The sequence below is a fragment of the Lissotriton vulgaris genome, chromosome 5 (genome assembly GCF_964263255.1).
Source record: "Lissotriton vulgaris chromosome 5, aLisVul1.2, whole genome shotgun sequence".
NCBI lineage: Eukaryota > Metazoa > Chordata > Amphibia > Caudata > Salamandridae > Lissotriton > Lissotriton vulgaris.
This window is the reverse complement of record NC_141693.1, coordinates 1,066,287,308-1,066,304,267: the sequence shown is the minus strand read 5'-3', so window position 1 is coordinate 1,066,304,267 and position 16,960 is coordinate 1,066,287,308. Positions and strand designations below refer to the sequence as shown.

General features: G+C 45.4%; 1 protein-coding gene across 4 annotated transcripts in view; it reads right to left on the bottom strand.

Moving 5' to 3' along the window:
* Window positions 1–16,960, bottom strand: part of LOC147712018 (glutathione S-transferase omega-1-like) — a 610,936-nt gene that overhangs the window by 100,688 nt on the left and 493,288 nt on the right. For all 4 annotated transcript variants that reach the window (XM_086922748.1, XM_086922750.1, XM_086922747.1 and 1 more), the window contains exon 4: window positions 3,517–3,739. In XM_086922748.1, coding sequence (XP_086778874.1) covers window positions 3,517–3,739 — 223 coding nt within the window. The remainder of the gene's footprint in view (window positions 1–3,516; window positions 3,740–16,960) is intronic.

Below are 16,960 nucleotides of genomic sequence, written 5' to 3'. Positions count from 1 at the left end.
TATTAATGCTCTTCCTTCCGCCTGGGCCCAGGCTGTAACATTGTTTTCCCAGAGCAGGATGCCAGGGCCAGTGGAGGATTTTCATCTGAGAGCTATTCTCCTTCTGGCCAACACCAAGGCCAAATCTATGAAATGGTTACCTACTTTTTTAGGTTTAGTCCTAGGGAGCAAACCCAGCACGCATGCGTCCATTGTGTAGGGGATAGTGCGTGCTAGGACTATGTGTAATGACTCAAGGGCGTGGTGCCAGTATTCATATAGAGATGGACAGCTCCATGCCATATGTTTAAAGTCAGCGTCTGGCTGTGCACAGTGTCAGTGCTGCCTCATATTATGTCTGTGTGGCGTGAGATAGGTCATATGGAGGTTATTGAATTGGGTGTATTTGAAGCTAGCATTTCTGGAGATCGTCTTGGGTAGGCTCCGCGCTCGTTTCCATTTTGCCTCAGCGATAGTGCACTCTATGGTTAGTTCCCATTTCTGTCATAGTAGCTGGTTCTCAACCATTTCTCTCAGGGCCCGATACAGCGATTTAATTAGATGCCTTGCCGATCTCAATGTGATCACAGCATGCAAGAGCCCATGTGTGTTTAGTTCATGTGTTCCCGCTAACCATAGAGACTGGAAAGATTCCTGCATCCCGTGGTAATTAAAAAATTGCCCACGAGGCAGATCAGACTGGGAAATCAAAACCTTCAGGGGGATCAGTGCTCCCTCTAGGTAGAGGTCACCCGCTCTCGATAGGCCCACGTTTTCCCACTCTCTCAGTTGGTTCACCGTGAAGGTGGAGGTGTTGGCATCTCTTCTCGGCAATCCCACCAAGGGGAGGTCGGGTGAGTAAAGTGTGATTTCTGACGTTCGCATAATGCTTCTAAGCCAACATTTCAGGGCCACTATGGCCAGGGCGCCCTGAGATCGAACTCGCTTCCTAGGAGGTATCAACCGAGCCAGCAGTTTCCCTTTCAGGTCAGTGCAGGGTGGGGAGTCAAGTGACTCCAATCCAATCCCCTCCAGTCACTGAGCCAACCACTGCAATTGGGCAGCCAGGTAGTATGACTCAAAATATGGGGCTCCCAATCCCCCGTTTTCGAGTGATCTCTGGGCTAAGGCCAATGACACTCTGTTGCGGCCCCTGTCCCAAATCAAGTCTCTCAGTAGCATATCTAATTCTTTAAACCAGGTCCTCGGGATGACCATTGGTATGTATGCCAAGAAGTAAAATAGACGTGGTAACATGGCCATTTTAAAGAGTGCTACTCTCGACATAGTGGGGAGTTTAAGGGAGCACCAGAATGCCACTGCTGATTTGAGTGACTGAAGAGCTGAGTTCAGGTTACCTTCTAGTAGGTCATTTTGTTCATGGAATATTTGGATACCTAGGTATCTGAAAGACCAAGGGGACCACTAGGTGCCCATCGGGAGCATCAGGGGGCAGGAGGCAGGAGGCTGTAGGGTCAAGGGGGAAAATATGTGTCTTATGGCAGTTCACCTTCAGACCGGTTAATGTGGTGTAGTCATTTAAGATGTCTATTGCGTCTGTTATCCTCTCATCGCCATTCCGCAGATACAGCAGGATGTCATCTGCGTAAAGGGAAATCATGAATTCCTTCCCATTCAGTGTCAGGCCGAGACAGTCGTGCTCTGCTCTGAATTGCACAGCTAGTGGCTCCAAAGTCAGCACGAATAAGAGGGGCGACAGAGGCTTGGTTCCTCTATGTATCTTATAGGGGTTTGAGATTGTACCTCCCATCTTAACTCTAGCTAATGGGAGAGTGTAGAGTAGCTCGAACCACTTGATCCATCCCTTCCCCAACCACATGACATGCATTACCTTCAACAGGAAGTCCCAGCGCAGGGAGTCATAGGCTTTTTTGAGTTTCACTGCCATAACCACTGCGTTCGGGTAGTTCGGGAGGTCTTGGTTAAACATTACTTAATATAGCTATCTAAGGCTGCCCGATGTGGATCTGGTTGGAATTAACCCATTCTGGTCTGTGTGGACTAGTGTACGCAAGTGCAGAAGCAACCTGCTGACTAATATTTTACTTAATATTTTGAAGTCTATGTTGAACATTGATAGTGGCCTGAATTCTGTGACCTTAGGGGTTCCTGCTTTAGTCTTAGGGATCGGCACTACCAGGGCCTCCCTAGTTTGTTGTTGGCAAGTGGCCACGATCTAATGAGTCAGAAAGCTGGTCATTGTATGTCGCATAAAATTCGGCTGGGAGGCCATCTGGACCTCGGGTCTTTCCTTTTGCCATGTCCTTAATCGCTGCTCTGATTACTTGTAGACTTAAAGCGTCCCCAAGTCTTTATGGGCTGCAATGTTAATGGTCTGTAATGGGATTTTGTCCAGATAGTCCTGGATGTGATTCCCTGGTGTAACCGGTGGGTGCTCATTTAGGGACTTATAATACTGTAGGAAGCAAGCATTTATTATTTTAGGGGTGTAGGTCGTTGTGCTGTCTCCGTTCTGCAAAAACTTAGGTATGGGGGATCCCCTAGTCTCTGGCTAAATCAGCCATGCCAGCAGTCTACCGGATTTCCTGCCCTCAATGTGTTGTTTCTTCCGATATTCCGTACAATCTAAATTAAAAAAAAACAATTTTTATTGCACAATTACTTAAAATCACTGCAATTCTTACAAAAGGATGTTAAAAACAATTTCCGTTCACTGATAAAAAAGAGTTTGTGTCTGACATGGCTAAAATTCATAGCAATCATCTACAGGTGAAATAGATTTGATTTCAGACATGAATTTTAGAAAACTGGGGGCCATCTGAGCAGAGTCATCCTTCATACACTCCTCCACGGCCTCTTCGCATGTCCGCACATTGAGGATGTTCGCAGTCTGTAGGTGCTCTTGGCTTGGAATAGTTGTGTGTGAGCGTTCGACGGAGGCCCCAGCCGAAGCTCAAGCGCATGAATCTCAGCGTCCTGTTTCTGGAGTTCGATCATGACTTCCTTTCTAGCTCCCACTGTTTTTCCCATACAGTGTCCCCTGATGATCACCTTGAAAGAGTCCCACTCCACCAACAAAGAGCTAGCCGTTCCCTGATTTTTGGAGAAAAAGTCAGTTATGGAGGTTTGCAGAGATTGTTGGAAGTATGTATCTTCCAGTATAGTGGCGTCTAAGCGGCAAGTCTGGATAGCTGTTGCTTCGGGTGTAAGGAGGTGGTTCCTTTTCATCCAGCTGTATCTACGTAACCTCCGACATGAAAGCAGAACCTTACATTTTGTTTCAGTGAAATGCATGCTCCAATGTTTACACATTCTTCACAGAGAGGAAACGCCTCTATATTTATGACCATTTTCTACTCAACAGCTGCATTTTTACGTCTGACATCTTTAGTTTCATGAGTAGCCCTAAACACAGGGAATGAAGCAAGTTTTCCTGAAGAGTCGAATAATTTTTTATGAATTTATTATGATATTAGTGTCACAAATTTTTCTGTAAGTTGTTTATAACAAATTTGGTACCCTGCTGAAGTGCTGAGGATTTCTTGCAAGACATACCTTAGAAAACTTTTTAAGGAGCACCTTCTGTTTTGCTTTCTGTAATGGATCGGAAGGCGTCAGCTTCTTGCCTGGGTATGCTTCATCGAGGTAGTCACTTATGGTTGTAGACTCTGAAATTATGTCACCTTTGCTGGTCTCCAAAACTGGCACCTCACCAGAGGCATCTTTAATCAAGAACCATTCTGGTTTACTTCTTAGATTAATATTGATGGTTTCAAATCTAATAGATGGGAAGGGGGAAAGAAAAGCATTAAAACATGACAATACTAAAATTGAACTGATTGAAGAAAATTGATTTGTATGTTTACTTTGCTAATATTTAGGGTTACGTACCACCTCACACAATATTTGACTGTTGGAGTGTGATGAATGAGACTTGCTGGAGTAGACATAAACCTCATAATTAATAATTACAGTGTATCCCTCTTCTGCTGTTTCTGAAGAGCAAATGACTGGTGCTATTGTTACCCAATTTAATACCATTCAGTTTAGAAAACTGCTTTGGCCTTCCTGGGATTTAAACTGTGACCTGAAGATCACACAAGTTTCGGGGACATAAGGTTAGCTTGTTGAGCTTTGTTGTGACGTTCTAAGGTTCCTTGCAAGCACAGATTGACCTCTATGGCCTATTTGGGTACAGTTGCTGATGTGTTAGCATAGAGAGCGGGAATTGCAGTGGCTATGCACGAGGTTAGGCATGGGAGATTCACTCTTCCCTATGTGGCTGCTACCCAGCATTAGTCAAACAGAAGGTTTTAGAGTGGCACAGTCGTAGGCTCAGGCACCTCCTCAGCACCCACTGCTTCATTGTAGTAAAGTTGTAATTCTGTGCCTTATTTCAGCATGCTGCCGTCTCTCTTTCCTACAGCTTCGACCCCTAGCATACTACATTTTCAAAGCTAAAGAAAGACAAAAATGAGTTGACTGTCAAATGAGAGTGTCATGAGGTGAAGTGGCGAAGGGGGACTGACAGAACTAGAATACAGGTCTATAAATGTAGTCAGGTACACTGACGGCTATCAAACAATAGCTCAGCTTTAGATAGGCTATTATATGACTTGAGTGTTATCTAAAACATAGCAAAAAGTGAACCATGGAGACAGTCCTGTGAAAAAGCAAGTGCCAGTGCCCAAGGTATTCTACTGCAGCTGGCTCCACCAACAGCTCCTGCCACTGCTTCAGAATGGTAGTGCCAGCATCACCTACTACCCATCAGACTTAAAGAAGTGTGACATTATGACTACTGCAAGTACCCCCAAGCGGAAGGGATGACTGGAAGTGCAAGTGTTATAACTTTTTAAATACATTGATTTGCTAAACATGCCCGCTGTACTGATTAAATAGGCTTACAGTGCCACTATGTGGTGCACCCTTATAAACAAGAGCCAGTGCTTCAGAATAAGTGCCAGTGCCTAGCCCTGGCAAAAATCGGCACAAATTAAGCACTAAATAGTGGGGATGCCCAAGTGATATATCCAAGCCAGAGATGTTTTGCACATGGAGGCTGCTGGTGGATCCACCAACTGGAGTTTCCAGTGGAGGAGGAAAAACGTGGGAGGGTTTGTCAAGAGAATGGGATACTAAGCAATCAAAGCTATTCGTCTCATGCTGTGATTGAGGTACTATTTCTTCCTACCCCTTCCCACTGTCCATCCTCCCTCCCGGATCCCGCACACGTCCCTTTTTTGCTTTCCCCATAAGCGCTCCTCTTGCTGTCCGTTATTGCTGCTCGCTCCCTCTCCGCCATTCCTCCTTGGTGTTGGTTCGCCAACCACCCCCCACTCTTTTTAAACATATTGCGCAGCAGTACTAACAGCTCTGCAACAAGGCTTCAGAAAAAAAGCTCTACGAAGCAGTCAATGCAGGCCACCTCATAGCGCTTTTTTCTTGACTTCGAGCCATGTTGCACAGCAGCTCGAGGTGATGTGTAACATGTCTACAAAAACATTGACCAAGCGAATAGGTGTCACATAGGCAAGACCTAATAGCTTTGGCATTGCTTTTTTCATTTTGAGTTTCTGCTTGGGGCCTGGCAATGTTTACAATGGGAGAGTGAGAAGAAGTAGGGAAGGGTTAGGCAATGTCAGACTGGGGCAGTAAATAGGCCCAGGCACCCACATAAAAGTGTCATTCCTTGTTGATTTAGTTAGCAAACAAAAGTGTCTCACATTTGCAAATTAGGGTGGTTTTAAAATTTTAAAGGTTAGCTGCACGTATGTTTTGCAAGGTACCGTTAGACTGCATGCATTTGTGATTGATGGACTCAATGTTTGTGGTAATGTGAAATGAACAGTAAAAAACGGCCTTCAAGACCATATAAAAGCACACAAACTGCCAAGAGACCAGCCCACACTCTGACCTGTCAGGCCAGCCCTTCTGGCAATGCCAGTTTGTCATTTAGGCCAGTCTGTGGTGAGGAATTGCGCACAATGAAAAGGGCAAACGAGAATTAATGAAGGGATAAAGGTGAGAAATGAGAGAAAAAATTGTTCAGAAATGATTAGTAGACTGGAGAGAGGCATTGGGCAGGTGATGAAGAGGTGGAAAGAACAAGGGATATGGAAAATAGGAGGATGGAGATACTGGAAGATGGAGTGATGCAGGTCTTAATAGAGAAATACATGGCAGATTACATGCAAGAATAACTACCCAGATTAAGTAATAAACGCAACAGTTGTCAAGGTGACCCACTGAAAATCACCAAATTAACCTGAGCTCTATCCTTGTAGCTATGGCACAGAGCAGGCATGCTTAATAAAGCAATGCATAAAGTATTTATGCAGTACCAAAAATAGCAATAAATTCAAAATACAAAACAATACAAATCCCAAACCAATTTAGAAAAATAGAGTTAATTTTAATAAGTAAAATTACACCAAAGCAACAAAAATGGAAAGACAGAAACTGGCAGTGGCGGCTCGCAAAAGTAGCGCTGTGGGGCGTGAGGCGGGAGGTGGGATGAGCCTTACTGGAGTTAGACATACGATGCGCAAGGTGAACATAAATAAATAAAACCACTTGCGGCGATGCGGCGTACGCAAGGCAGGAGGTTTTATTTATTTACTTTAAACTTTCATGTCGTATGTCGAATTCCACTACCACACCACCCCACCTTGCCCCGCCCCGCCTCACCGCCCCACAGCTTTATCTGTGCGAGCCGCCACTGTAAATTGGAGATATGCATTTTTTAAGTTTTAAATACTAATTGTGCCAAACATCATTAAGTGCCAACCACAGTCAACTGGTCACAGTACACTAGGACCAAGCCATGATTTGAAGATGACCTTGATGGAGCGTGGGTTAGATACTATGATCAGGTTCGATCCAGTCATGGGGTTTACCTTGGGACTTAGTCTCAAGAATGGAAGTAAAAGAAATTCAGCAGGGCAAGGCAGGAGGCTGTAGTGAAAAAGGACTCCATAAGGCAAGATAGTGCTGGATGAAGTCCCGGTGAAGCTGTTGTTCTTCTGTGGGAAAACTCAAAGTGGGAGAAATTCTAATTTCACACCCAGAAAAGGTCCCTTGCCAGCTAGATAATTTTGGTGCCTTTGCTCGATCAAGATTTCTTCCTTCCCACTATATTTTGTAGCTGAAGAGGGCTCCAAGAAGCTGGATACCATCTATGTGAGGTCCTGCTGATTAGGATCTGCAGTCACAAAAAGCTCAGAGTGAGGGGAACCTGAATCTTCAGCCCAGTGGAAATGCACTTTGGTTGGATAGGTTTGACAGGTTAGTTCCAGTCCTCCGGAGGTCTTTAGAGCAAAAATATTTTTAATAGTTCTTTTATTAATTTCAAACATCACAAAGGATTTGTATGCACAGTTGTCATACATAAATAGGGCCTGTCCAAGTGTCATTTCACACCTGTCTGTGACAAGAGAGACCTCTTTGAAGTAAATTAAGTTCTTGGGCGCTGCCCAAATGGTCACCCTGCCAGATGAAAAGAAACATTTTTCCACACCCAGGCCTTTGTCTCATTCAAGGGTTCAACACTCAGAGGACTGCAGCTGAAGGCTAATGCGATTTAAGTTTCAGAGGCTTTGGCATGGAAATGGTACATTTTTTAAAGTAACTTATCCTTATTTATTAAAATCCAACTTCACCACTGAATTGAGATTATTTTTTTTTGATTTAACATTTTATTGAAAAACAAAAGCAGAGTCATCATCCAGTAAACAATCAATACAATACAGAATCAGATATAATGGGCATTATAGAAGGAAATCACATTAAAGATCATTACACCTTCTAGGTCCGGCCTTATCCATAGCCATATCCACAGTGGGGGAGGTACAGATCTCACCTCTATATACATTCCAGCGTCCCCACTTTTTGTCCCATTTCTTGGGACATCCCCTGATCTTAAATACAGATTTTTCAGCCAGCATACATCTATCCATTTCAGCCACCCAACCCACCAGGAGAGGCCTCCGGGGGGCACCCCATTGCATTGCACTACACGTTTCACCAACAGGAAACTCAAGGCCACCCATTGAAGCTCCACCTCCGTGAGGTCTGCGGCACTCCACATGTTAAGAATCCCTTCTTTATGGGAAAGAGGAATGGGTTTCCCTACCGCCCTGTCCCAGAACTGCTGGTTTACTGGACATTCAAACAGAACATGGTAAAAGAAACCAGGGAGTCTGCAGCCTCGGAGACACATGTCATCAGGGCGCCTACCCAGTTTGGCCAGGAGAGGAGCGGACATATAGTCTCTGTGTAGGATTTTCAATTGGATCAACCTGAAGCGGAGATTTATCGCAGTTTCCCTGGGGGACATCAGCGCCGATCTCCGTTCGTCATCCTCCAGGTTTCCTACATCCCCCTGCCACTTGTCTCGCAGGGACTGGAAGGAGTCGGGCATATTGTTGCATAATTTACGGTATGCGCAAGATATTGCCTTTGTCGGGAGAGGTTCTGAGAATAACCTATCCTCAAGAGGTGAGGCCTCCGGAAGGGAGGAAAGGTCGGACACATTTGTAGTGATAGCATGTGTAATTTGGAGGTACCGGAAGGCCTCGGTCTGGGCAAGAGCGTGATGCTGTTGGAGATTGGTGAAAGTCAATAGTTTCCCCTTGTGGATCAAGTCACCTAGGGTGGAGATGTCGATCATGTCCCATCCATCAAACCCCTTATGATGGCAGAGGGAACCTAGCTTCTGTGAGGCCCAGAGCGGGGTAGCCTTAGTAAACACGTCGGACCGTCCCAAGCTCCTGGTAGCCCGGTTCCAAATAGCTATGTTTTTTTGACATGGGTCCCACATAGCGATTTCGGGGGAATTTACCATATAGGGCGCCCAAGTATCCCTCCCGTCCTGTCTGGTAGCGTTCTAAATGAAAGGCCGGGTTTGTAGGTGACCCATAAATCCAGGAGTTGGTAGCCACCAATTGGGAGGGCCAATAATAGAGGCGCATGTTTGGCAAGGCAATACCCCCGTCGTACCATCCCTGAGTAAGTTTGTTCAGGGCAATTCGAGGCGCCTTTCCATCCAATAGGAGGAGCCGCAAGTCACCCTCCAATGCACGGAAGTTGGAGTCAGCAATTGGGAATGGACAATTTTGAAGGACATATAAAAAACACGGGAGTGCTAACATTTTGAAAAGAGCCGCTCTGCCAGGGAGGGATAAGGGCAACGCACACCAGTGAGATACGTCGCTATGGAGCCTTTGTAATGGGCCTTTTAGGTTGTGATCGTAGAAGAGTTTATGATCTAGAGTAGCAAAAATGCCCAGATATTTGAATCCGTCCTTGGCCACGGCAATTGAGAACCCTCTCGGAAGAGCGGGTGGAGGGCCATGGAGACAAAACAAAACCGATTTGGACCAATTGATTGAGAAACCAGAATATTTACCAAAATTTGTAATGACATGTAACAGACTGTTAATGGAAGATCTGGGAGAGGAGACATAAACAAGAATATCATCTGCATATAAGGATATTTTATCAATCGTATCATCATTCCACCGCAACCCTTTGATGGAGACATCAGTTCGGATCCAATGGGCTAAGGGTTCCAAGGTAAGTGCAAACAGGAGGGGGGAGAGGGGACACCCTTGCCTGGTCCCTCTATGCAGTTGGAATTGTCTGGAGGTGTGGGCGTTGACTCGTACCTGGCCCAACAAATCAGTGTATAGTAATCAGACCCATTGAATGAAAACAGGGCCAAACCCAAAACTTTTCAGGACTTCAAAAAGGTAAGACCACTCTATGGAATCGAATGCCAGGGTGGCATCAAGGGACAGAAATGCGGCATCCTCCTGAATGTAGGGCTGCCTACCCAAGACATTGTGTAGTCTGCGGAGGTTTAAGGCTGTGTTTCGGCCCGGAAGGAATCCCGATTGGTCGTCATGCACCAGGGAGGGGAGGACTGTAAGGAGTCTGGTAGCCAGGAGTTTGGCCAGAATTTTGACCTCAGCATTTATGAGAGAAATCGGCCTATAAGAGCCGCAGTCAGTGGATGATTTGTTAGGCTTATGGATGACTACTATTGAGGCCAGGCGCTGGTCAAGTGGCAGACTGCCATGATCAAGACTTTCCTCAAACATAGCCTTCAAGTGAGGAATCACCTCTTGGGCCATCCCCTTGAGGAATTCATAGGGACACCTTTAGGCCCCATAGCCTTGCCTGAGTCAATAGCAAACAGAGCATTCATAAGCTCCTCATTTGTGAGATCAGTGTCCAATTCGTCCCTATCCGAGTTGGAGAGAGTGGGTAACTGCATTCCTCCAGAAGGAGTCGGGATTCGTCTGCTGAGTAGTATGCCCTAGAGGAATAAACCTCTTCCAGGTGATCTGCAAAGGCCTCAGCTATAGCCAGCAGGTCAGTGATGCGTGAGGCATCAGGACGGATCAGCAGCGGAACCCATCTAGAGCCCTGTTTGCGGCGTTCTAGCCAAGAAAGCATTTTACCTGCCCTGTCCCGAGCTCATAGACTCGGTGGCGAGTTGGTAACAATTGAGCTTGAGCCTTTTCTAAGGCCATCATCTTGTATTCATGTTGTTTAAGTCTGCGACGGGTAGCTGTCTCATGGGATGGGTTAGTGTTGAGGTCTGACTCCAGGCGGAGCAACTCGGTTTCAGTCTGAAGCAGTAGCTCGGACTGCTTAAGTTGATATCCAGACTTAGGAGCTAGCGCCCTCCCCTTAATAACGGCTTTGTACGCTTCCCAGATCGTGACGGCCGACCGGACCGAACCAAGGTTCTCTGCAAAATAATACTCGGTATGTTGAAGCAGGCTATCTCTGATGTCAGGGATTTTCAGGAACCATGGATTGATGACTATGGGTCCCCTGGTCACCTGCCGATGGTAGGTAAGCTCGACAGTGAGCGGAGAATGATCCAAGATACCTCGGGGAAGTCCCTTTGGGTTGCGAAAGACACCAACATCCGCTGTGTGGCAAAAAATATAATCAATGCGGGACATACTATTGTGGGCATTAGAATAGTGTGTGAAATAAGAGGTGTCAGGATGAGACGTCCGCCAGAGGTCTTCCAAACCCATCTCCTGCGTAAAGTCTAGAAGGTCCAAACCCTGCCTATGGGAAGCACGCTGGGGACGCCTGTCTATAGCGTCGTTCATCGTCATGTTAAAATCCCCACCAATTACCAGTGTACCCTGGGGGAGGTCTAACAGCAATCGTTCTAGGGTCGTCAATGCATCTTTACTCAGTGCTGGTGGGATGTAGGCCGAGATAACGTTTAGGTGTCCCTCCCATGTGGTCTCGGGCACCGCAAAGCAGCCCAGGGGGTCAGCCCATGTCTTAGTACAGGTGAGTGGAAGGTTTTTCTTGACAAGGATGCCAGTGCCTCGAGAGCCGAGGTGAAACCAGCGTGTACCAGTAGATTGTAACCCCCTCAATGGAGTGCCCGACAAGTGTTGCCCATCAGGTGTGTCTCTTGAAGCAACACCAAATTAGGAGTATGACGTTTGAAATACTGCAGCATCACTCCTCTCTTTATTTTGCTTCCAAGGCCATTAACATTCCACGTCATGAGAGTGAGCGCCCTAGTGTGGGATTGTGTCATGGTGGTTTGTATGCTAAATGGTGGCTAGAGGGCCCACCTGGAGGAGCTATATATAACTTCAGGGCCATCAATGTGAGTATGGTTGCATTCAGGGGCCGAGCCAGATGGGAACAAGGACAAGCATCCCTCAAAGATAAGGTGGCAACAAAGGCCGGACGGTGGCGTCCATTATGCCCAAAATCGAGGAGGACTCTGCAAACATGCAAAAGAAATGCAGGATGTATCTGACATGCTATGGTTAGACCCTGCAAGGGACCCGGACTGTAACAAGGAAAGACTCTGCCAAAAATAAAGATTACAATAACCAAAAACAGGAACAAACCCCCCCAACCCTCCACCCTCCCACATTCCCGCCCTGCCCCGCTGCCCACGGACTTAAAACTATCCACACCCCCAACTTGGCAGAGTGCCTGTCGCCCTCCCAAACATGAATGGGGTACTTGGTGAGCCGGACATGCCCCTCGCCGTAAAGCATCATAGTATACCAAGAAATCAGGATCAATTTCAGACTAACCTGTATGCATTGATATATCATAAAGAAAGGAACATAACATACGGCATAGATGAGCGTCGTGCCCCACGAACAAAACAGGATAAATAGGATAGTGTAGCCACAAGGTCTTCAGTGCACCGCCACCAGCATGGCCGCAACAACCGGCATTGGCGGCCAGTTGGGGCACTACTTGTCATGGAAGCCATTCCATCGTTCGTGTGAGAACATCCTTTTTCAGCTGGTTCATCCTCCGTCGACTTGTCGCGTCTCTCTGGAGGACGTTCTCGACGAACGCCCGCTCCAGGGCCCCCGCGATTGTTCCGAGGCTTCCCGACCTGACGCCATCCTTCCAGCCACTCCCACGCCGTCTCTCGTGACTCAAAAAACCAAACCTTGCCATCCGCTTCAACCCGGAGCTTTGCGGGAAAGAGCATGGAGTATTTGATGTCTTTGTCTCGCATACCCCTTTTAACTTCAAGAAAGCTGCGCCGTCGGGCCTGTACTTTAACGGTGAACTCCGGGAAAAATGAATTGAGATTTTAATAAATATTACTTAGTCCAAGAATGATGTTTTAGATGTTCCGTAATAGTGCGTCTCCATGTTTATCGATGATACAGCCAGAATTCCTACTGTGAAAATAGCATTTGGGTGTTATTTACTCTAACGACATGTTTAACACTAAATACATGTCTTTCTTTTAAATACTCACCATACACCGTATGGGCTATAAGGCCTACTTAGGGGTGACTTATTAATATTTAAAAGGGAGGCTTAGACCTGTCAAAAGGGTATATTTTGACAGGTCGAATTGCAGTTTACAACTGCTCCAGTCTACAAGGTAGGCCTTAAGCCATGTTTATACTGTCAATGTAGTGGATGGCACAAGAGGTCCTGAAGTCTACTAATGGCATTTAACACACAGGCCCTGGGTATACCTTGTACCAAAAACTAGATAGTTATAAGTTAATTAAATATATAAATTATGGTTACGCTTATTCATCCATATTTGAAGGGAAGCACACACACTTTACTGGTTAGCAGTGGTAAAGTATACAGTCAGCAAAAACTTTAGGATACAACAGGCAAAAGCTGGTAATTTCCTATTAGTACATTCTACATGTAGCGATACATCAGAATGTTCACTGTTCCTGCACCTTGCCATTTAATTTAACTCAGAACGAATGCCTTGGGTTTTGCCTAAACGTTTTAGTGCCCCTGTTTAAACGGATTACATTTTCACACCATCATAAAACACAGCACTGATTTAATTTAGTGACTCATATCATGCCCAGTCATATGTAGATGGCAATAAAAAATATGTAAAGCTCATTTGGAAAGTTGTCCTTTTATATGTGCACAGTTACCCCTGTAAGTCACTGTGTTACATCTAAGTGCAAGACAGAGGGGGAATGTAAATTTCATCGCCAAATGCCATATGCACTGGATGCCTAGGTTGGGATTGTCAGCACATGACACACAGATTTCCATGGTTCCATATTCTGAAACATTTCTACCCAAAACCCATAAACCTGGGATTGTATTGGTAAAATCCTATTTAGAAATTATTTTTATAAACTTTACAAGACTTAGTGGAGGTGACCTCAGACAAGCTGGGAAGACACACTGATGTACAAACCACAATGGTGTTTTGCTTGATCACAGTGGATGTAAGATTGCATGAAAGCAAGTTCTCAAGAATAGAGCTCTAATTGGGGGATCATTTTCAAGATACGTGCGTTAGAGGTCACAGTTGATAGCCAGGGGCTGGTTGCCTAAGAGAGATTTTTTGGAGTAAATTAGATGGACACCTTGTGGCATGTATGTGGCCTGATAAGCCAGTGCAGTATCTCCCATGCTGTCTTGTATTCACTCTTGAGCCAAGCAGAAGATAAACATATTCTCACTACTGCCATGACCAACACGACAAACTCTCGTTGCGCACTGGCACACCTTCCTTCGTAACCCCTAATGAAATAAAATTTGCTGTGTTTTTTTAATCCTCATAGATTGCATCAAGACTTTTTCTATAGCTGTCTTCAGAGGCTCTAAAATCAGACAAGAAAGAAACATATGGATGATGTCGGCCTCAGTGCTGCGGCCTCGGGGGCATAGAATTCCTTCTTTGCCACCCCATTGTGCGATCCTGGTTTGCATATAATATAATGAAAAGATTGATCTTTAATGCTGCGCTTGCAACCCAGTCGATCTCAGTATGGAGTACCCCAGTTAAAGTGAATCAAAGAACTCGCTCCATGGATCCCTCATTTTGGAGTTACGCCCATTGGTGGTAAGAAGTAAGAAGGTGGTAAGAAGCACTGTGTTAAATAGAGTTGACTACTGTAACTCTGTGTATTCAGGTGCCCCACAATACATCATTCAGGGATTACAGAGAGTACAGTCTGCAGCAGCGAAATTAGCACTTAATAGGCCACAAAGCTCATCTACCACCTTGGCTCTGAGAGAGCTACATTGGCTGCCCATCAAGGAAAGGGTCCAGTTTAAGGCCTTATGTCTGATATTCAGAGCAGTGCATAAGATTGGCCCAATTCCTTTGCAGGAAAAGTTCATGTGGTATCAACCCAGGAGACAACTTTGTTCCTTTAGTGCTGGCCTACTGCAGGTCTCCAGATTTAAACGAGCCATGTCAGGAGGCAGGGCATTCAATGTGTGGGTACTCGCCTATGGAATGAACTCACTCTGAATCTCAGACAAATGGACACCTTGTGGGAATTTCGAAAGAGATTAAAAACCTGGCTCTTCCCGAAAGTGTAAATCCCCCCTCCTACTCACCTTGGCCTGACCTCTGTCCCATTCTGGTCACCCATTTTCAGTCGTAAGCACCAGGATGCCCGTAGGGTGACAGTACGGCTATACAAGTGTCAAATCAAATCAAACCAAATAATTTTGCTGACACTTCTCACTGTGTTTCTCTAGATCATCAGCCATCAATTGTCTCATCGCTCCATATATCTAGGTGATAGTGCAGCCCTCTGGATCTTTTATCGCCTCCATTATAGATTCTTTAGAAAAAGCTCTCCCCCCCCTTTCATTTTTGCAATGTAGCTCCAAACCTGTAGGTGTTAAAAGATTATTTACGGTCAATATTAAAAAGAAGCTGGACCTTCTCAAATGTTATTACTCCGCATGAATCAAGCAAGTCCCCTATCTTCCCCACTCCTAGTACATCCCATCCTGACATGACACCGCCATGAAATTTTTCTGGGAATGACGAATTTCCAAATAGCGGAGTGTATAAATTCATCCTTCCTAGCCCTAGTTTCTTCCTAACTATAGTCCGGACAGAGGATGCTACCCCTAAGGTCTTAAATTTGACTTTTTTGAAGTAACTTGGTTTGTTGTATCTCAGAAGCCAATTAGGGGCCTCTTTCCCTAGTAACAATTCGTATATATCTGGGGGAGGATTACTTCTCCACCTGTCCACAACCTTTGCTCCAAGCAGTCCCCGGATATATGGAATCACTGCAACCCAATAATACATTCTGTCTGGGACAGCCCAGCACCCCATCTTCATTGGGGAGGGACATGAACCTAAGCGCCCCTCTCGTCTTTCCGTGCACCCATACTAACTTGTTGACCATTTGTTCCATCCCTTTAAACCAATGATTTTCAAACTCTAGAGTTATTGTTCTGAAAAAATACAGGATCTTTGGGAAAAATATCATTTTGATAATATCGCACTGTCCCACATTCGAAAGATGCAGATAGTTCAACCTATCTAGATCTTTCTTCCCCTTTTGAATTGCAGGAGCCAACTTTTCTTCAACAATGTTGAACCAATTCGGAGGTGATGGTGACCCCTAAATAAACTGCAGATATCGTCACTCGTGGATCCGACAAGCAGATCTTGCTATTTATTACAATTTGTGTTTTCTCCTGGTTAAGCAAATAACTAGAATCCACCCCAAAGTTGTTTGCCTCTGGATTCACAGGGGTTAGGTGTCATTACCACAAGATCATCCGCATACCCCAGGATTTTGGTATCAAGGCCTTCAAGCCAAAAAGGTTGAATTGTTATGTTGGCCTCAATTTTCCTGGTTAGGGGGTCTTTGTAAAGGGCAAATAAGAGGGGGGATCAAGTACACCCTTGCCTAGTCCCCCGTGCATGCTGATCGGATCAGCTTGTCCACCCAATAATCGGAGTTAGGCACGAGTGCCTATATGGCCTCAGTAAATCCCTTTCCAATCTCACCCTCTCAAGAGAGGCCCATAGGTTCTCCCAGGGGACCCTGTCAAATGCCTTCTTGGCGTCAAGTAGGATAAGCGCCATAGGGTCTACAGTGACCATCAAATAGAAAAATTACTCAGTGTATGTGCGCTGAACTGATTTCTTGTTCCGATTCAGAGAAAAGCTAAAGGTCTCCTCTCTGACCCCAGCCTTAAGGGCATCTGATACCAGTCAACACCCAGCACTTCCATATTAAACTCTAGAAATGCTTCCAACCATTTATTCATGTGCCCAACATATTCAGGGTCCTGCAGCAAACCCCTATCAAATGTCTAAGTTCGCTCTGGTATATCTAACCCTGTGTTAATTACTTCTAAGACCAGAGGATTGTGGTCTTATGTAACCCGGGGGAACTTTTTGATGGTGCATGCCATGATCAAATGATGTAAAACCAGAAAGTAATCCAGACGCGCTACTGCTCTATGTGGGGCGTAAAAGTATGTACTGCCATCCTCCTGAGGTTTTAAGTATGACCGAACATCTGTAAGCCCGTTATCGGGCATCAATTGGGAGAGGGCGCAAAACACATTTTTTTTCTTTTGGCCAGTATAATTACTGGAGTTCCCATTAATTAACTCACCCAGGCCATTGATGTTCAGGTCACCACGAAGTATAATTGGTGATGGCCATCCAGTGAGCTCCGAATTAGGAAATTAAAAAATGTCGGGATCATCGCCT